Raw genomic sequence first — 22,230 nt, 5'->3', positions numbered from 1 at the left:
ATGTGTGTGTGTGCGTGCGTGCATGTGTGTGTGTGTGTGTGTGTGCGTGTGTGTGTGTGCGTGTGTGTGGATGCAGATCACTGCCCCCCACCCCCCATGACCCATAGCCACCTGTGCAGGCAGATGGGACCCTGATCTGACTGATCCACCTTACTGGCCTCTGTTGTCATGGTGATTATTCTGCCTCCCAGCTGTGCATGGAGTGATGAGTGCCTGAGCTCAAAGCGGGGCTCTCTGCCTTATGTCTGTCCACACTTCCTTCGGGAAGAGCCTGAGATGCTCAGATTCCTCTCCCTGCTCCTTCTCTCACTCTTTCACATTTCCGGACAGCGTGGTAACGGCTCAGCAGAGAGCAGGCCCATACGCTCCTCTCCTCAGTGTGGAAACGGCCGCAGGGGGCAAGGTACCTCCTGTAAGTTACAGTAACGGGAATGTGTGACGTTTAGGCGGCATGGTGACCTCACACTTGCAGGGCTGTGGCTCAGGATCCCGCCTCTGCGCTGTTGAAGTGTTCCTCCCATGTCACTGTGGGTTTCCTCCAGGTACTCCACAAGGCTTCTTCTCACACTTCAAAAACTAATTTCTAAATTGGCTCTCGTGTGTGACTGTGTACGTGCCCTGTGATGGACTGACGTCCCATCCAGGGTGTTCCTCAGCCTTTTTCTCTGTGACCCTAACAGACGTCTTCTTATGAACGTTATTCGTAACATTAGTTGAGTAAATTAAGAATAATGTTGTTTGAAATTGAAAGCCATTCTTCGTACATATACTGTATCTGCTTTTTTTTTTGTATTTTTATTAATGTTCATGCTGCATAATATAGTAGTGAAGACATTTCTCTGCTACTGATTTTAGCTGGGACTCTGTCATGTTATTTAGTGATGTTTACCTAACCAAAAATGGCAAAGCAAACAACAACATCTAGAGCCCCATATAGAGCTCGCCCACCTTCATTACCGTATAGAGCTCACCTGCCTTTGATCTGATATAGAGCTCGCCCGCCTTGATTACTGTATAGAGCTCACCTGCCTTTGATCTGATATAGAGTTCGCCCGCCTTTAATCTATTATAGAGCCCGCCCACCTTGAATCCGGTATAGAGTTCGCCCACCTTGAATACCGTACAGAGCTTACCTGCCTTGATTCCTGTATAGATGTCTCCCACCTTGAATGCGATATAGAGCTCGCCTGCCTTGAATGCGGTATAGAGATTGCCTACCTTGAGTCCCGTATAAAGCTCGCCCACCTTGAATACCGTACAGAGCTTGTCCGCCTTGAGTCCCATATAGTTTCCTCACCTTGAGTCCCATGCACAGCTCAGCCACCCTGAATCCTGTATACAGCTTGTCCACCTTAATTAATAACCAAATTAACAATAAATAAACCATTCATAAACCATTTATATGTGTAGCCTTATTGTAAAGTGGTACAGACTCGCTTACATGTAGAAGATGAACTTCAGCTTCATCGCCAAGGAGGTTAGTAGAGGCTGAAAGCTGAAGCGTGATGCTGGGCTTCCTCAGTCACCATGGAGCATTAAGGCCCAGTTACTGCACTTATTCAGCATAATGGTGACCTTCACTGAAGCTAAATCTGTTCTGTGTTCCATTTCATCCTAACGTTCATGTTCCCTCAGGAACTTCATTCAAGCCCAGCTGCTGTAAGGCTGAGAAATACCTGGAGTTCATCCCCATAAACCTGCACACGCAGAGGATGCAGGTTACCAGCCCGAAACAAACAGGTGTGTATGCTCTGTCAGTACACATACTCCCTATAAACAAACAGGTGTGTATGCTCTGTCAGTACACATACTCCCTGTAAACAAACAGGTGTGTATGCTCTCTCAGTACACATACTGCCTATAAACAAACAGGTGTGTATGCTCTCTCAGTACACATACTTCCTGTAAACAAACAGGTGTGTATGCTCTGTCAGTACACATACTCCCTGTAAACAAACAGGTGTGTATGCTCTCTCAGTACACATACTCCCTGTAAACAAACAGGTGTGTATGCTCTGTCAGTACACATACTCCCTGTAAACAAACAGGTGTGTATGCTCTGTCAGGACACATACTCCCTATAAACAAACAGGTGTGTATGCTCTGTCAGTACACATACTCCCTATAAACAAACAGGTGTGTATGCTCTCTCAGTACACATACTCCCTATAAACAAACAAGTGTGTATGCTCTGTCAGTACACATACTCCCTGTAAACAAACAGGTGTGTATGCTCTGTCAGTACACATACTCCCTGTAAACAAACAGGTGTGTATGCTCTGTCAGGACACATACTCCCTGTAAACAAACAGGTGTGTATGCTCTGTCAGTACACATACTCCCTATAAACAAACAAGTATGTATGCTCTGTCAGTACACATACTCCCTATAAACAAACAAGTGTGTATGCTCTCTCAGTACACGTACTCCTTATAAACACACAGCTGTGTCTGCTCTGGTAGTAGACATACTCCCTATAAACAAAGATCTGTTGGTATATAAACATCCTAGCAGCGATCAGCACTCAAGGGAAACGTAGTTGAGTAATCAGAGGCTGACTCTCGTATTCCGAATTTTGCCTAGAGTAATCGTCTACCTCAGACTGCATGGTGCAAACACCGCTCTGCTTATGATTTTGTTCATGTTTGACCCTTCCGTGGGTCATGGGCAGGCAGTTCACAGATAGTATATTCATGTGGTCCGTACTATAATGGAATTGTCAGTCTCCCTTAATTTCCTGACAGGTGACTCGGATGCTGTTTGGCTTTGTGCTGTCACTTACTGAGCAGTTATTAAAGATGAAGAAGGGATCACTGTATGGGAGTGGCAGCCACTTCGGTGATGTTAGATGACATGTTTGTGAATCAGCGGCTGTCGTCATCAAAACTGCCACATCATCAGTTTTGGTTACGCGTCCGCTGCAGAGAATTCTCCTCAGTGGAAAGCTACCGGATGGACATCAGCAAGAATGAGCTGGATCATTGAATGACATCATGGTAAATTATTTGTTGTGTGACCAAGGATTGTCTGATGGGTTGAAGTAGAGGAGTCCACCCACACTTGGATGCACTAGCTAAATGCGATGGGATGCAGAATGAGTGAATTGAGTGTTACTAATGGATGTAGCGGGAAGGAGGAGGGATTGGATGCAGACTCGTGTGCATCCTGATAGGCCGGTCTCCTATTTCCCATCATGCTTCTCTAATGACAGGGACTTATTAGCTTGTCAGTCTGAATGCCAGTCATGTGAGACACTTGATGCAAAGTAAAACAATGTTAAGATCACACCATTACCATTGTTCGCGGTAATGCACCAAATGTTTAATCTCCTTTCATGATGGCCTGGGGATTGGTTAGATATGGCTTGTGTGTATCGTCTGAGCTCTGGCAGTTGCCTTTCTTCTCACGGAGAAAGGCTCCGAACACTCGTGAGGTAAACGTTGACAAAGGGGAACAAAGAGAGCGAACTGCAATTTGACTGTCAGTGACAGTTAGTTTATCCTCCGCTTGCCTTTGTCATACCGCCGCGGCAAAACCAGTCAGAGACTTCAATGTTCCGCACCGAGGGGACAAGGAGAATTGGAAATCATTAATGAAAGATAATAGCGAACAGAGTCGCTAAGGTGTGGGAGAGGGTTGCCGTGGTAGCGGCCACATTCGGCATTCACAGATTATTGCCTGCTGTCAAACAGCGCCCGGCGTGGGGCTCGGCACCAGGCCTCCAGCGATGGGGGGCTGAGCCTGTGGGTTTTCCGGCTGATGGAGAAATCGATGAAAGCCTGTTCAGAACTGAGCATGATAGCAGATGCAGTGCTTGTCTTTAAAATGACTGCGAGCTCACGCCGTCTCCAGGGAGCCCTTATCGATATTTAAAGATCGCTTTTGCTCGTTAATCTGGAAGCTGATATCGACTTAAACATTGTTATTGTTGTTTCAATTAAATATGCAAAAATGGCTCACTGGGGGTGTGAAATGCATCCAAGGACCAGGCTTGGATGCTGTTCCTGTGGTCTTTGTGCAGAAATTGTATTAATTGCATTAATTTACCTTGAACAGAGCTCTGATTTCTAAGGCAGTGTTTCTCAAAGCAGCCCTCAGAGACCCCCAGACGGTCCACGTTTTTGCTCCCTCCCAACTCCCAGGGAAAGAGAGAACTGTCTGGGGGGGGGGGGGGGTCCCGAAGACTGGTGTGAGAAACACTGTTCTAAGGAATAACACTGATCTAGGAAGAGCTAGCAGGACCTAAGCTGCTTGAAAGCAGGCAGATGGATCTTAGGGGGCTGCTGATGTCTGAACACTGGAGGAGAAATTTTAGAATGTAGCGGAGCATCTGTCACGGAGGAGGTGACCGGAGGAGGGCCGAACACAGGGGCACCCTGATCCTGGATTGCTGGTATCCAGGTTTTCCATCCTGCCTGGTGAACCTCACTTGATCTCAGCAGATATCAATTCATCAGATAGGATAGAAAAGCTGTTGAATTAAGCAGGAACAAGCTTCGTTCACACGGCATGCAGTCACTTATTTTTGCTGGGGACGGATGCAGATTCGCCAGATAAATGAAAGATGCATGCTAATGAAGAAAAGGACTTGTCCAACACGCTTGTAAAATATGACAAACATGCATGCAGTTGTAAAGGTGATGTAGCAGCCTATGAATGTAAAGTTGAGTCCCTTATGAGAAAAGATTGCTCTTGAAGTACATATTTTACGTAACCTGAAGTACGTGCCTGGACAATTCCGAATATTTACTGTGTTATTTCACTTTTATAAAATTGACGAATCTGCCATCACCACACATATGCAAGAATACATACAAATTGGTGCATCAACCCACTTGACCCCAGGTAACAGGATCATAACACCGGCACTCCGGGGTCAGGGCTGCCCACCCCTGGCCTTTCGGCTGGTTACCGTAACGGCGCCCTGCTTCCTGCTGCCATAGAGACGGCGTATGACATCATCACGGTGGGCGCCCCGGCTGCACATTCCCTGGGCTTTAAGAACGGGGGTCTCCGCAGACAGCTGGGCAGGTTTGAAGCTGAGAAGAAGAGGTGAGTACCTGTGACAGGCCCGCTCCAGCTCCTACACCTTCATGTCGAGTGTGTTTGATTATTGTGTAGAATTGCCTAGAGCTCAATTGCGTTACACATAGACAGCCATTCACTGCACCTTGGTTAGATCATAACTGGATGATATAAAGCCATACTGCACCAAAATTAATAATCAGGAAACACCAAATATCCAGAAAATAAATAAAAAATATGGTACCACTTTGCAATATGGCTCCCTTTTGTCACTTGTAACTGGTAGTAACTCATCAAGAAAAAGAAAACTGTTATAACTTAAATAGTCTATTAATCATAGTGTTACAACCTAATTAATAACCTGCTTATAAACAATTCCTGAACTCTTTATATGGGTGGCCTTATTGTAAAGTGGCACCAAAAATATTTTATATCATGCCATATTTTTTAATACTTACACTTTTATATTTCGTATATATTTTATGAAATTATTGTATACTTAGAAAATATATTATACTAGGTAAAATATATCTATGTACTGTATACAGCACGGGGGCGGCATGGTGGTGCAGTGATTAGCACTCTTGCCTCACACCTCTGGGACCCGGGTTCGAGTCTCCGCCTGGGTCACATGTGTGTGGAGTTTGCATGTTCTCCCCATGTCGTCGTGCGGTTTCCTCCGGTTTTCCCCCCACAGTCGCTAGTTGCTTCCGGGATAGGCTCCGGACCCCCCGCGACCCAGTAGGATAAGCGGTTTGGAAAATGGATGGATGGATGGATGGATGTATACAGCACAGCCGGACCCCCCTGTCAGAAGAGGCCTTTCACTCTTGTTGTACAGTGCAAATGAAAACTTTAACTTTGAGTTTAAATATAAAAAACCATAACTGAACAAATGCATGTGCGATTCATAGCCCAATCAGTACCAATCAAAGCCTTATATAGAATATATTATTAAAATTCCAAAATCCTCAAAAAGGAAGCACAGAATAAAAAATTTGTTTCCTTGGGGTCTGGAGGCCTTTCGTAGACGCAGACTTTGTGAGGCTTCGTTAATGTTCGTTCAGGGATTGTGGGAGGTGTAGACTCCCCCAGCATAATCATCACCATCACCATCATCATCACCATCATCATCACCATCACCATCATCATCACCATCATCATCACCATCACCGTCACCATCATCATCACCATCATCATCACCATCACCGTCACCATCATCATCACCATCATCATCACCATCACCATCACCATCATCATCACCATCATCATCACCGTCACCATCATCATCACCATCATCATCACCATCACCGTCACCATCACCATCATCATCACCGTCACCATCACCATCATCATCACCGTCACCATCATCATCACCGTCACCATCACCATCACCATCATCATCACCATCACCATCATCATCATCATCACCGTCACCATCATCATCACCATCATCATCACCATCATCATCACCGTCACCATCACCATCATCATCACCATCATCATCACCATCACCGTCACCATCATCATCACCATCACCATCACCGTCACCATCATCATCACCGTCACCATCACCATCACCATCATCATCACCATCACCATCACCATCACCATCACCGTCACCATCACCATCATCATCACCGTCACCATCACCATCACCATCACCATCATCATCACCGTCACCATCACCATCATCATCACCGTCACCATCACCATCATCATCACCGTCACCATCGTCATCACCATCATCATCACCGTCACCATTGTCATCACCATCATCATCACCATCATCATCACCATCATCATCACCGTCATCACCATCATCATCTCCTGCTTCTTCTTCTTCAGAACAGAAACCGATTTAACAGATCAGAGTAGCCCGCGTTGTACATTTGCTTATGTTCAGATGAGAGTACTTACGTTAATTAGCCTAGATTGAGCTGCTTGCTGAATAGATGTCTGAGAACGTTCATCCGCTTCATTCCTCTCAAACTGAACAAACTACTGTATACCTGCATCCATTTAAACTAAGTCCAATATTCATTAGTTCGTTTTTTTTCCTCCTTTGTCTGCGATACAGTAAATGGGACAAACGCCTTTTGCTGACACGTATTAATGTGGGGTTAATTATTTAGCAAACCAGTCATTACTTAAATTATAACACAGATAACTGAGTTTTTAGAAGCAACCCATTTTAAATGGCAGATATCTTGTTCCCTATTACAGGCAGCATATTTCTCAGCTAAGGCGAATTGGTTGAGCGTATGGCTTAAATAATGGGTCAGTCCAGGCTCCTCTATAAAGGGCTCAGTCAGAGGGGACGGCACTGGGGGGGGGCACAGGGACCCCCTGCGGTGGCTTCTGTGGCCATGTGCGTTGGTGCCACCCATTCTGCTTAACCCCTGCCATGTTGCTATATCCGTAAGCGTTTGGGGGAATTATGGCGAAGTAGTGCTGGCGGAGGGCACACATCCTGCTCGCGTACTTCGGTTGGGTCTGCTGTGAGAGGAAGAATGTGGAAGGAAGCATCAGTGGACTGGAAGCGTGCTAGAAGCCTTTTCTTTGGTTGGGCTCTCCATTGGCTGACTGGCCCAGAGCCTCAGTAGTCTCTCCTTGGCTGGGGTTTCCCCCAACTGTGTGAAGTAAAAGCCGCTTTCATGTTAAATAAGACATCGGCTCTCTTCTGCTGCAGGCTACGCATATAATCATTCCAAGGGATCCCAGATACTATTTCTCATATATTAAATTAGTTCCATAGTGGAAATCCTCCAGAAGTAGATGAAATGATGTGGAGATGGTCGGAGAGCATTGGCTGCTGTCAAGGGGACGTGACTGACACGTCCCTTCAAGGTTGCAAGGAAGGCGGTGGAATTACCTCTGCACTGGTTTTCGGTATTTAAACAGGGATCAGATGGCATGTAGAAGGTTGTACAGGGAAATATCTGGATGGAGGCCCCAGGGAAGACCTACTGTGGGACACACTGGATTGATGTTATCTCCCAGCTGCCTTGGGAATGACTGGGGATGCTTCAGAATGAGCTGAAGTCTACGGTCCTGGAACGAGAGGTCTGACCTGCTGCCACCAGCGCCCCCATCAGGACCATTGGTGCAAAGATGATGATGAGACCTAATAAATCATCCATCCATCCATCCATCCATTTTCCAAACCGCTTATCCTTCTGGGTCGCGGGGGGTCCGGAACCTATCCCGGAAGCAATGGGCATGAAGCAGGGAACAACCCAGGAGGGAGGTCAGAGCACACTCACGCACCAGTCACTCACATATGCACACCAATGCAATTTAGCAACTCCAATTAGCCTCAGCATGTTTTTGGACTGTGGGGGGAAACCGGAGAACCCGGAGGAAACCCCACAACGACATGGGGAGAACATGCAAACTCCACACACATGTGACCCAGGCAGAGACTCAAACCCGGGTCCCAGGGGTGTGAGGCAACAGTGCTAACCACTGCACCACCATGCCGCCCCCGCACCCTAACCACTGCACCACCACGCCGCCCCCGCACCCTAACCACTGCACCACCATGCCGCCCCCTCACCCTAACCACTGCACCACCATGCCGCCCCCTCACCCTAACCACTGCACCACCACGCCGCCCCCGCACCCTAACCACTGCACCACCACGCCGCCCCCGCACCCTAACCACTGCACCACCACGCCGCCCCCGCACCCTAACCACTGCACCACCATGCCGCCCCCGCACCCTAACCACTGCACCACCATGCCGCCCCCTCACCCTAACCACTGCACCACCACGCCGCCCCCGCACCCTAACCACTGCACCACCACGCCGCCCCCTCACCCTAACCACTGCACCACCACGCCGCCCCCGCACCCTAACCACTGCACCACCACGCCGCCCCCGCACCCTAACCACTGCACCACCATGCCGCCCCCTCACCCTAACCACTGCACCACCATGCCGCCCCCTCACCCTAACCACTGCACCACCACGCCGCCCCCCGCACCCTAACCACTGCACCACCACGCCGCCCCCGCACCCTAACCACTGCACCACCATGCCGCCCCCTCACCCTAACCACTGCACCACCACGCCGCCCCCGCACCCTAACCACTGCACCACCACGCCGCCCCCGCACCCTAACCACTGCACCACCATGCCGCCCCCTCACCCTAACCACTGCACCACCACGCCGCCCCCGCACCCTAACCACTGCACCACCACGCCGCCCCCGCACCCTAACCACTGCACCACCATGCCGCCCCGCACCCTAACCACTGCACCACCATGCCGCCCCCGCACCCTAACCACTGCACCACCATGCCGCCCCCGCACCCTAACCACTGCACCAGCATGCCGCCCCCGCACCCTAACCACTGCACCACCATGCCGCCCCCGCACCCTAACCACTGCACCAGCATGCCGCCCCCCGCACCCTAACCACTGCACCAGCATGCCGTCCCCGCACCCTAACCACTGCACCACCATGCCGCCCCAGACAGAAACAGCAACTGCAAAATTAGCCCAGAGGCATGTTGTTCTTTCTCTCAATCTGCTAATAAAACCATTTATTTAAAGATAGATGATATTATGTACCAGTTCCATCACATTGAGTGCTTTTGGGATTTTAAAATATAAATGAATCATTCATTATATCTGTAATTCATGACTGCATGCTTGAGCAGACATCAGACTGAGGTACTCTCACCACACGGCACTTCAGATAATGCTACAATATTCCTCAAGGTGTCCTCCTCTACCTAAACATGCTCATGCTGCAAAATCCATGGTTTCTGTGTGTGACTCTAATAGTGTAACAGAGTAATATTTTGGGGCCATAAAGCAGGTGTTACGTGGGGGCCCCCTGTTGACCACAAACAGTCACTACACTAAAAATTAAACACATTCCTTATTTATGAGATACTTGCTAGCTAATTATTTAGTGAGTTTTTGAGCGGGACCCTGGGAACAGCAAACCCACCCCTGGTTGAAATCCCAGGAAAATAATGGGTGTTGCCTGTTTCTCTGTCTGTGACGGCAGCGTTTTATTGGCTCACTGGCACCGTTAAGCACCCTGCTCCCTGCTGTTTACCTCCTGCCCAAGCTGGCTCCTGAGGCTCGTCTCGGGCCGGGTCGGTCCCGCTGGGACTCATTAATCCCAGCGTGAAGCCCCCACCCCCTGCAAACAGCCCCTCCGAGGTGCTGGGGGGTGTGGAGCAGGCAGATTGATAACGGTACCATGCAGAGGCAGTCACAGACCTGGATCCGCTTCCAAAATGCCTCCATTTTTCACCTGCTTCTAACGGAACCCTGCAGACGCCTCCCCCACAGCGCACTGGCCATAATCTCATTAAGCTTCTCTTAATCACGGAGCATCTTCACCGCCATCCGTTTCTCTGAGGTCTGAAGTTTGTTTTGCAAGGAGACAAACTCTTGTAGATTTATCTCGTGTTCAGAGGGTTCGGTCACAGCGCTGCCAAAAGATACTTGTTTCTATCACAACAGATGAAAAAATAATGAGGCTTCCTTATCTGACCGGAGCTTGAACCACGCAAAGCCTCACAAGGAAGGCGACCCGTTTGTTGTGTTTCGTTTCGCGTGGAACACGGTCTGTCCTCGTGTACGCGCCATTTTATTTAGTGTAAATTCTCCGCCTTCAAAGAGCTCACAGGAAATCTTGAAGAAGCTCTTGTTTCTCATAACCCCTGATATCAGTGGCAGTGTTTGCACAGGGGCCCCCTGTTGGCCACAAACAGTAACTGCACTAAGTACTAGACGTTGTGTCAGCCTGTGGCAGTGGGGCAGTGCTGGCCTTTCCTGCGCAAGCTTCTGTTTCTCATAACAATCTTCATCAGGCTTCTGTTTATTAGGCTTGAGTTTCTTCAATTTCAGCCCTTAATTCTCCTGCTCCTCAACACCAGTCTACTATCATGGCCAGCTAAGAATTATTGCAGTTGAACTAAAGTCAAGTACGTCTTATCACTGAGAGTATGAACTGAATTGCTGCCACAGGTTAAATAACTTGACCGTGTCATCCGTAGTCAGACGAGCGTTTGTTTGATGTAGTGTGCATGTTAGTGGCGGCCGCGGTCCAGCCCTCACTGTGCTGTCTCCTGACGATGTAGCTTCAGCACCACGTACCAGTGCATCTACTTCTCCCCTGAGGACACAGCCAAGGCTCGGGGGGTCCTGGCCAGCATCAGTCAGCTACAGCCCCTGATCTCCAGCCTGGCTGACCAGCTGATGCAGGCTGCCCGACAGCGATCTGCAGAGAGCCTAAAGGAAACTCTCAAAACGCTCTGCGACACGGTAAGGCCTCAGACTCCCGCCTTGGCCGGTTCGCATTGTGGAGCTCCTCGGGAGAAGGCCACCTCTCACCGCACCAACACAGCGCACTGTCCTTTAGAGACGATTAGTCGTTAGCGTTGTTAGCCACCAGCTAACAGCCATTAGCCATATTAGCCACCAGCCAACAGTCTGTTGCATCGCTGCTGCATCAACCCTTGCTGTCCTCACACTCCTCGTGATTCATAGCATGAATACAAGTCCAGACGACACGTAAGTCCAAGCCATGTTATTAAGTCTGAGTAGCTTTAGAGACAACAATGAAGCGCAGCAGCCAAGGGATTAGCGATTTGGCGATGTTGGATTAGCGATTAGCGGAAGACCTAAATAAAAGCAGCGGTGATGCGCTGGCGAAATCGCGATGTCACATCTGCTGCTCCAGAGCGCAATGGCAGCCGGTCGACTTGGCTGATTAGTCTGGCCACCCTCTTATGGTTTGCCTGCGATTTCTAAGGACACAGAAAGCAGGGAGACAGACTCTGCCATCTCAGCAGGCTACTTGCATAACCAATCGACAAAGAAAGCGTTTCTAGCTCCACCCCAAAGTACCGAAGTACCGAAAAAGTTCCCCCCTTGCACTTTTGGTAGTGGTACCTTCTGTACGGCTGTTTCGGTTACCCTAACAGAACGGCCACTTGAGTGTTTCCTCTCAGAAGCTGCCGGTCCTGGATCAGACATGTTTGTTCTTGTCATGTTTTCTTTCGCAATTTAACGAGAGCAATAAACGATTAAAACTGAGAAAAAAATACTGATCTCAATTCTAAACCAAAGGATTGTGGTTTAGAATTGTGCAGCCCTAATTCTGTCCCTTCTCTCAAAGGATAGGCTGAGCTCTACAAGTTAAAGGCGGAGTTTGCCACCGTCAGACGAAATGCTGGGCGTAGCTTCAGAGCTGAGCTAGGCTGAAGTCACATGACCTTTCATACAAAAAATACATAGAATGATCTGGAAGCCGGCGCACTGTGTGCAGTCCCTTGATTTCAGGCTGCACGGTCCTGCGAGAGGGAGTGTGGCCTGACATTTTTGGGTTTAGTGGCTTAGGGAGGAGCCCTGAGATCCAAGTCTCAGTGAGCGAAGATCCGTAGCAGCGGTAGGTAGAGCAGGACACCTTGAGCTGCTCTGCAGACTCATGAGAGGATCTCGCGGCCTCGGGAACCACTTAATGGTGGCAGAGATTTCCATCTTAAATGAAAAGGCATGAGGGCAACCTGGAGCACGAGCTCCGGCTCGCGATCAGCTTGAAGCTGGCTTTCATATCTCCAGGCTGCAGGTTTTAAACTTTTAAGCTCGCTAATAGTAAAGTAAGCATATGGATGTGGAAACAGCAGGGAAAAATACAGCACGTATAACGGACGGGCCGCGAAAACAGTCCAGTGAGTTTGTTCAGCTGCACACAAAAATGCAATGAATAATCAATGGGCTGGGAAATTTGAGTGGGAAGATAAGCAGAGGAGCTAATTGCCACATGGCGGTACTCCAGAGTTTAAGTGCAGGAGGTGGAATGGCAGCATACGGATGTGATTTTGGGAGGGGCTTGGGGATGTGGGCGGGGGGGGGGGGGGGGAGCAGAGATTATGTGGGCGTCCTCAATCAGCCTCAGTCTGAAAGACAGGCTCTCAGTCTGCGCCTGGCATGTCTATCAGAAAGCTGTTTCCTGTCGGCCGCTGTTTCGAAAGCCCTTCTGTGGGTCGGACCTCCGTCTGAATAAATGTAAAATAAGACGAGAAGGTCACAGGAGAAAAGCACGTCCACATCTGCGCTTTTGCTCTAGCATTTCAGCTGTTTTGTTTCTGTAAGTACAGCAGCCACATTTGACATTTGCGTAACTCGTCCGTTTATCTGGACCGCAGATGTCCAACTTCAGGACACATGACCTCACAGAGCAAAACACCATCCGCTTACATTATTTCATAGTTACACTTAAGATGTATTTGACCTTTAAGTTTCCCCTGATGCCCCTCCCAGCTCCCTTTAACGTCACTGGGGCCTGTAACCCATGTGTGCCTTTGTTTTCTTCCTGGCCTCGCGGCGCGCTGCTTCTTCACAGACGGAGCGGTTCGTCCATGCCATGAAGGAGGAGTTGGTGAAGAGCGCCCACTTGGCACTGCACGCGGCACGACCCGACTACGTCAGCGACAGTGTGGGCACCAACGGCTCCCCCCCCAGGGAGGACGGACCTGCGCCGCTGAAGAGGCAGAACTCCGTCCCTCCCCGCGTGGACTACGATGAGGAGGAATGGGCAAGTGCCCCCCCCCCCCCCAATCATTCAGGATGATTATGGTCATTTATCCGTCCCTCCTGCAAGTGATAATCGCTTCCAATTTGGCCGAATGGCTCTCGAACCTGTAATCATCTTGACCGCTCATAGATCAGTGTCCAGGTGATCTCCCTCTGTAAAACAAAAACGCTGCATGCTGATATACCTGAACGTGTACAGATGGCACCTGGGCAATGAGCTGATTGTTGTATCAGACGTATCAAATCCAATAAAACAAGCAAACCGCCGCCACCGCCGACTCACATCCCTAGACTGAGGATTGCTTTCTTGGAGTTCGATGTTATCACGTCAGGTAGAAAAGGAGCTTCATGCTGGTTGTTCCGGATGCTTCCAGGACAGAGTGTGGACAAATGTGGCCAAGAGCCTGAACTGCATCATCGCCATGGTAGACAGGCTGCAGGAGCTCGACAGCAACGAGCAGGAAGTGTCCCCGGAGCCCACGTTGGCGGATGTCATCACCTCACATACACCAGGTAGGAATGCAGCAGCCTCTGGGGGCTCGAGACACGGGACATAACTGTGAGGTTCAGTACCTGTGACGGGAAGGTCGGCGTGTCAAATCCCAGGGTCGGCAGAGTGTCACTGTTGAAAAATGTAGTTCGCTTTGGATAAAAGCGTCTGCTAAACTAAAAATATGTATTTAATATGTAAGTGGTGGAGGGGGGCTGTCTGGAATGTGAGTGCCGTTGATAAGGGGCAGCGTGTGATGCAGTGGGCTAAGCCTGTGTGCCTGTAATCAGCAGGTCACCGGTTCAGACCCAGCCTCAGCACATCTGTGGGTCCTTGAGCAAGATCAACAAAGTATCCATAAATAAGAGATCAAACGTGCTGTTAATCTCTGATTAATGTCAGACCGTGTGCCAAAATCATGCCATTATTTCCATGTCTGAACCCAGGATTCCTGTTAAGAAAACCTGCCATTTTATCCCCCAGTTCCCTCACACTAACAGGCGACATTTGTTCTTTTTCACTTGGTGCATGTGAATATTATGAATCAGTTAAACTGTTTCAGGATGTGGCTGAATCTTTCATCCCGTTGTATTAATCCAAACACTCAGAGGCGCTGAAAAATGCTCTGTCTCACCATCATTTCTGCTGCTTGTGGATGTGGAGTGATCCAGGAGTGCAAAAACTTTTATTTGTGCGTGTTTGTGCATGTGTCTGCGTGTGTCTGCATGCTCAAGCGTGTGTGCGGGACCGGGTGGCAATGCTCTGTGCAAACACTTGCCGAGATAAGAAGGCCTCTCTCCCCAGGAGTCAGCATTTTCATGAGGACGAGCTAGCAGAGAAAAGTAATCAGTCATCCGTTGGTTGAAAATGTTTTGAGAATGATCATGGTTCTAAAGACGTGAACTTTCGGAGTTGATGATACTCCTCGGCCGTTTCAGCGCAAGTCGTATCTGACAGGAATATATCAGGTTTCAAGTGACCCAGCCTACTTGGTTGAAATTACACGTGCTATTTATTTCCCAGCTTGTCGTAAGAAAATGTTCCGTTTACAAAGGCTGGGTGCCTTAAGATGAAGTCTTTGTAAGTGTATCTCAGCACGTTGAGGTCAGCAGTCAGATGTGTTAATTTGCCATGAAATCAAAGTTTCCACAACATTGTGGTGGCAGCTGTGAGAAAACCTTGTAAAATTAAGAACATCGCCCCCTGCTGGTGCAACATCAAAACAGTGCGGTTACACTGTTGCTCAAGGTTGTTTATTCATTGAATAGCTGCATATTTGACATGGTAGTTCTGAAGCTGTTGGAAAGTTCAGCTAGTTTAGCTAATTCAGCTACAGCATTTATGCAGCTTTTTCCACATCTGATACAAATACAGCCATCCATCCATTCATCCATCCATCTATCCATCCATCCATCCATCATCTCCCGCTTAGTCCAGGGTCGGGTCGCGGGGGCAGCAGTCTCAGCAGGGAGGCCCAGACTTCCCTCTCCCCAGCCACTTCATCCAGCTCTTCTGGGGGGATCCCGAGGCGTTCCCATGCCAGCCGAGAGACATAGTCCCTCCAGCGTGTCCTGGGTCTTCCCTGGGGCCTCCTCCCAGTGGGACACACCTGGAACACCTCACCAGCGAGGAGTCCAGGAGGCATCCTAATTAGATGCCCGAGCCACCTCATCTGGCTCCTCTCAATGTGGAGGAGCAGCGGCTCTACTCTGAGTCCCTCCCGAATGACTGAGCTCCTCACCCTATCTCTGAGGGAGAGCCCAGCCACCCTGTGGAGAAAACTCATTTCGGCCGCTTGCACCAGCGATCTCGTTCTTTCGGTCACTACCCATAGCTCATCACCATACGTGAGGGTAGGAACGTAGATCGAGTGGTAAATCGAGAGCTTTGCATTTTGGCTCAACTCCTTCTTCACCATGACAGACCGATGCAGCGCCCGCATCACTGCTGACGCCGCACCGGTCCGCCTGTCGATCTCCCGCTCCATCCTTCCCTCACTCGTGAACAAGACCCCGAGATACTTAAACTCCTCCACTTGGGGAAGAACCCCCTCCCCGACACAGAGAGAGCACTCCACTCTTTTCCGGCTGAGGACCATGGTCTCGGACTTGGAGGTGCTGATTCTCATCCCAGCCGCTTCACACTCGGCTGCGAACTGTCCCAGTGAGAGCCGAAGGTCACGGTCCGTGTACCCATGTACAAATACAGCCAATAAATAAAAGCATTTCACATCTGCATCAAAAATAATTACATTCTGATGGGCTTTTCTAATGAGAACAGTGCAGTACAGATTAGAGCATTTCATAAAAAATATATACATTTTTAAATAAAGGCAAGCATTTATTTGTAAATAAAAACAAGTTTTCAATATTTTTTTCCTTTGTGTCTTAGATGTAGATGGTTGGCAAGAGAAAATCTACCCCTTAGTGGTCACGTTAAAGGACTGCGTGATGGAGGTTGTAGACCGAGCGAAGAAGTCCATGACGTTCGTTCTCCTGCAGGAGGCAGCGTGTAGTCTCCCTCAGGGTCTGCTGCTGCGGCAGAGGAGGGACACGGTCTTCAGTCAAGCGGTAGGTGTCGTCTGTGCTCTTGGTGGTCAGTGGTAATGTGTGCTCTGCTTCTCGTCTTCGTGTGCCGGGTATTTCAGCATCGCAGACTACGACACCTTTGCCGCCTTACACACTGAGCTTCCAGTACAGACCATAAAGGCACAGCCTGGGGTCTGCCAGTGGACGGGACACCTTATGACTCAGTGCGTGGCTCAGTTGGTTAAGCCTGTGAACAGAAGGTCGCTGGTTTGAGCCTGACCTCAGCATCGTCATGTCTGTGAGCCCTTGAACAAAGCGCCTAACCTCCAGCTCCATAGTACCACTATGGGTGGCTGCCCTTTGCTCGCTCTCACCTATGCGTATGTCTCCATGTCATGGAAAGCAAGAAGGCGTAGGTGAAAAGAGAGTTTCCCCAGGAGGTCAATAAAGTATTACAGCGGTACCTTGGAACACGAATTTAATTTGTTCCCGAAAGCTGGTCATGGTCTAAGTCAAATTTCCCCTTAAGAAATGTAAAATTTTTTATCCGTCCCAGACCCCAAAATGACAGACTATTTAAGCTTAAATATCTAACTAATGTTAGAAAGCACTGACAATCAATATAAAGCTAATCTTCAAGTCTCTAAAATTTCCTTTTTAAGTTCTGCAGTTGCTCTCAGTACTTTCCTGTTTGGTTTGCTGCTATCACTGCTCACTTTCTTAGGGGCAATAATTACTGTGTCACTAAATGCACTGTAGATAAAGCACAAATAAATTCACACTGAACACCGGAACACAGCTTTTGCACATCAAACTCGGTCGAGAGGCACCGCGAGACTGAGAGCGATTCATAGCCATCAGCATCCCAGGAGGTCCAATTGACTTTGTCTCAGCCCATCAGAGACGTATCTCGATCTGTACAAGTTTTAGAAGGTCTGTTTTGTTGTGTCGTGTGTCGAGTTTTTGGTTGAGTAGCGGCTAGATTTTTGTCAGCCGGCCCGTTCGAAATCCGAATTGGTCCGAATTTAGCAGGAACGGCATTCAACAGACCGAGGCATTCGAGTTCCAAGGTTCTACTGTGTTATAATTCTCTTTAAAATCTGTAGTATTTGGAAGGAACTGTGCAACAAATCAAACCGCAAACAAATTATGAGCAACCAGGAAAATGCGATCAGTGAATTTATGACAGCTGATCGTGTAACACAGGGAACTAGGACAAAATCATCAGGGTCAGCTCCTACTGTCCCACCCTGTGTCCCTTCCCCGTTTGGCCAGCAGGCGTTGCTGGTCATCCCGTCCCTCATGTTGTCAGTCTTTGTGTTTATCTTGTTCCCTGTTGGCCCATGACTCAACTTGTTGAGCATGCAGTTGTTTATGAACTCCTCTGTTGTGTGTTTGAATCCCACCCACTTTATTTTTGTTTCATTTATATGAGGTTTTCTAGTTCCTGTGTCTGGTGATTTGCATTTGGTTTTGTTCTTTGTGCCCATGCTTGTATGTCTGTTATTCCCCAGTGTTAGATTCTATTTCTCTATGTTTTGGTTAGTTCTTAGTTTTAGTTCCTTGAGTTAATTATTACTATCACCTGTGACCCGTTTTCCCAACCTTGTCGATTAATCTCACCTGCCCCTTGTTAGTCTCGTTACCCGTCTGTAATTAAGTCCCCGCCTCTGTTTAGTTTGCGAGTGGTTTGTTGATTGTGATTGTTTGTCTGTTGGATATGCTCACCTGTCCTGTTTTGTAATTAGTCTTTGTTTATCTCCTTTCACTTTTGGCACCTCGTGGTCCTTTGTTCTATAAGTGTTTCCTGTGTTTGTTTTTAGTTGGATTAATAAACCCCGTTTTGTCCTTTGAGCTGCCAGTGGGTCGTCCACCTTCCTATCTGCCTGCACTACGCCTCGTCCGTGCACCAGATCCACCATGATCCATAACATAAAATGCTCACTGGAGCAAATATATAACTCAAAATCTTAGGAATCATTTCATTTGCAAGACATTGTTATTCACAGTCATGATGCTCCACCGTGCAGGATGACGGGGTTGTTAATCCTGATGAGGCCCTTCGGACACTCGGGTACCTTATATCCCAGGATTCATCCCATTACAGGCCCAAGGCTCATGCCAACTGAGCAGCTGCTAATGGTCCAGTGGCCACCAAGGGACCCCCTTCACACGGTCAGCCTGTCAGACCGTGTGAAGCAACACAATGGGTCTGAAAGCCTCGCCCCAAAATACAGCTGCTACCGAACGGGCATATAGGGTATGAGTTCAAAGCCCTTGGATGGAGTTTGATCTTTGCACTGGGGGGGAGGGTGTGTTAGTGCACGTTAACACATAACCTAGTATTAATATGCCGTGATGCACATATATCCAGTTACTTCGTCTTCCTATAGAGCACCAGCAAACTGCTTATGCAAAGGTGCAAAGTATCAGCACAGAACACAGAGCAATGCTGATCTAGCGAATTAATTGCAATTTCAACTAAGGTTGAAACCCCCCCTCCAAATTGCACCCATGTTGAACCTCCCATGTGTGTCTGGCCAGGGGCCTGTGAGGGTCCACAGTGTATTCAGGGCACTAAGCCCCTAAGGCAGCTTTACCTGAGTCTCCCCGATTTCAAGTCGTACATAAGTTCTCTGGATTGTACCCCCTGTGAACTCAGTGGTTCTCTGTCGCCCCCTGCAGCTCACTGCCCTCTCCTGTGGGTTCATCATGAGGCTTAATGCTGGGATGCAGGATGAGGGCTTCTTGCAACAACTCCACCTGGTAGGAGTGCTGGCCCAGTTTGAGAGTCTGCTCAGCACATACAGTAAGTGCCGAACCAGGCTGGACCGCAGTTCAGCACCAACTGCTAGAAAGAAGTACATTAAAATTGCTCAGTTAAAACCATGCCCTCACTGCCTAGGTGAGGAGATCGGCATGCTGGAGGACATGGAGGTGGGGATTGCAGATCTGCACAGCGTGACATTTAAAATCACCGAGGCTAAATCCAGCGACGCAGTGGATCTGCAGCCTAAAGTGTGTGGCTGGAGGTAAGTACAGAATATCCAAGAGAAGGTCCAGGAGAACATCCTGCAAAACATCCAGGAGAAGGTCCAGGAGAACATCCTGCAAAACATCCAGGAGAAGGTCCAGGAGAATGTCCTGCAAAACATCCAGGAGAAGGTCCAGGAGAATGTCCTACAGAACATCCAGAAGGGCCAGGAGAACGTCCCACAGGATGTCCTGGAGAAATTCTATGAGCATGACCCACAGAAAGTCCAGGAAAACTTCCAGGAGAACATCCTGCAGAACATCCAGGAGAAGGTCCAGGAGAATATCCTGAAGAAGGATCAGGAGAAGGGCCAGGAGAATGTCCGACAGGATGTCCTGGAGAAATTCTAGGAGCACAACCCACAGAAGGTCCAGGAGAACATCCAGGAGAAGGTCCAGGAGAATATGCAGGAAAATGTACAGGAGAAGGTCCAGGAGAAGGTCAAGGAAATGATCCAGGAGATCCGCTGAGCGCACAAGATTAAGGGGTTAAGAAGTATTGCAAAAATAATGAGCTGGTCCATCTGACCAAATAGCCTTGTAAATTTTGTGTGGTTTGACTCTGCTGATCAGCCAGTTAATCTCTGCCAAACCTGGGATTCCCATCCAGACTGTGCTCTGTCCATCCTGGGGACACCCTGGATGGGATGCCGGCCCATCACAGGGCACGGGGCTGGGAAACACATTGGACGGGATGCCAGTCCCTCACAGGGCACGGGGCTGGGGTACACCCTGGACGGGATGCCAGTCCCTCACAGGGCACGGGGCCGGGGTACACCCTGGCCGGGATGCCGGTCCATCACAGGGCACGGGGCTGGGATACACCCTGGATGGGATGGCGGTCCATCACAGGGCACGGGGCTGGGGTACACCCTGGACGGGATGGCAGTCCATCACAGGGCACGGGGCTGGGATACACCCTGGATGGGATGCCGGTCCATCACAGGGCACGGGGCTGGGGTACACCCTGGACGGGATGGCAGTCCATCACAGGGCACGGGGCTGGGATACACCCTGGATGGGATGGCGGTCCATCACACCTTGAGCTGTTAAACCATTACAAAGCCTAAAACAGTGAAATGATGAGGAGAGACAAAGGGGAAAAGGCATCATAATGAGAAGGCAGAAAGCAGCAGTGACTCCTCATGACGCAGTGTTCCATCGTGACGCAGTGATCCCTCGTGACGCAGTGTTCCATCGTGTGCTATTTCAGCCACAGCCAGTGTCGCTCACAGAATGGCTGAGCATCATTACTGTTCGAGTTCTGAAGGCAGTCGACTATGGAATCTTATTGCGAAAGCCTGCAAAAGCAGGAACATCAAATGCCGCACGGGCCACACTGTATAAATGCAGGACTTTCAGGACGCACTGTTAGCCCTACATTCCTGGGATCTTTAGTGACACAAAAATCAAGTCACAAGTGACAGTGACTCTGCTAAATTTCACTGAGCACCTCTTCCCTAGACACTCAGAACAGCTTCTAAACAAATAACAATTGTATAATGCTTTACAATGCCTTTTGTATGTACAGCAAGGCCCCCACCTCTCAAAATATGCTGATGTCACTGTTCGTGCCTCCATAAGGCCCCAGTGATCAAAACCAATTATCGTTCTTTATCCACAAAACGAGCTACATTGGGTAAACATTGCAAAAAAAAAAAAAAAAACACTCGATAATGCTCCAATCATACCTGTAATAAGAGTGTAAAGAAAAGGTGACGATATGACCTAAATTTTAAGGTTTTTAATGTATTTCAGTGACGTTATAAGTAATTTTGACTGAGCGAGATGAAATTTATACAGGAGGAAAAAAGCATGGTTTTGTTTAAGCGCTGTTTACAAAGACAGCACTTAAAAACGGCTCATAACTAATAACACTGAACACCCTCCCCACACATGGACATGTGAACAAATGAAGAAAAATAAACCTTCTTTTCTTACCGGGACAGCTTGCTGATTCCCATCTGCATACAGAGATAATCAGTCCAATGCCAATGCAGTATCTACATTCCATCTCATTGTGACCCGCTTGTAAAACAAACGCAAACTGCAGAACCACAATCATACCCCAGCAGCTGCTGAGGCAGCAGACTAATGTGACCCATCACCGCGAAATGAGTCTTATGGGTTTATTTCTACCAGTGCGACTTAAGACTCATTTCATGGTGATGGGTCACAAATACGGTTGGCAGCTACATAGCAAACTCCGCCGCGGTGAGAACGCACTTACCGTACCTGTACGGTACCCCTGGGCTCAGCCGCCGTTCTTTACCCTAACCCATGACCGTCCTGCCACATTTAACTCCATCCACAAGTTTGCTCACAACGCTACAGAAACTAAGTGAATTCTAATTTTATAAAACGTTTTTTAAACAAAGTTTACCAAAGTGCCGTACGAGATTTGCAGATAACTTGCAGTATCGTAAACACATACTGTAAGCAGGCTTGTTAACTCTCACACATTTTTTCGTGACACCTGTGTTCTCAGACTCTCATGCACAGGCAAGAAAGCTTACGGCAAATATATATCATTCCATTATAGACCTAAAATTTGCTACATCAAAAGCATTGAGGTAGTTTGCAAGCTA

At 48.6% G+C, this 22,230-nt stretch overlaps 1 protein-coding gene across 6 annotated transcripts in view; it reads left to right on the top strand.

Moving 5' to 3' along the window:
* LOC125704918 (type II inositol 3,4-bisphosphate 4-phosphatase-like) overlaps nt 1–22,230 on the top strand; it is a 143,651-nt gene that overhangs the window by 113,571 nt on the left and 7,850 nt on the right. For all 6 annotated transcript variants that reach the window (XM_048971067.1, XM_048971066.1, XM_048971068.1 and 3 more), the window contains 8 exons: nt 1,636–1,740; nt 4,944–5,052; nt 11,134–11,317; nt 13,401–13,592; nt 13,966–14,104; nt 16,473–16,651; nt 19,295–19,418; nt 19,515–19,641. In XM_048971067.1, coding sequence (XP_048827024.1) covers nt 1,636–1,740; nt 4,944–5,052; nt 11,134–11,317; nt 13,401–13,592; nt 13,966–14,104; nt 16,473–16,651; nt 19,295–19,418; nt 19,515–19,641 — 1,159 coding nt within the window. The remainder of the gene's footprint in view (nt 1–1,635; nt 1,741–4,943; nt 5,053–11,133; nt 11,318–13,400; nt 13,593–13,965; nt 14,105–16,472; nt 16,652–19,294; nt 19,419–19,514; nt 19,642–22,230) is intronic.

This window comes from Brienomyrus brachyistius, chromosome 12 (genome assembly GCF_023856365.1).
Source record: "Brienomyrus brachyistius isolate T26 chromosome 12, BBRACH_0.4, whole genome shotgun sequence".
In the NCBI taxonomy this organism is placed as follows: Eukaryota; Metazoa; Chordata; class Actinopteri; order Osteoglossiformes; family Mormyridae; genus Brienomyrus; species Brienomyrus brachyistius.
Note: the sequence above shows the minus strand (reverse complement) of the source record. Positions and strands in the feature narration are given on the sequence as shown.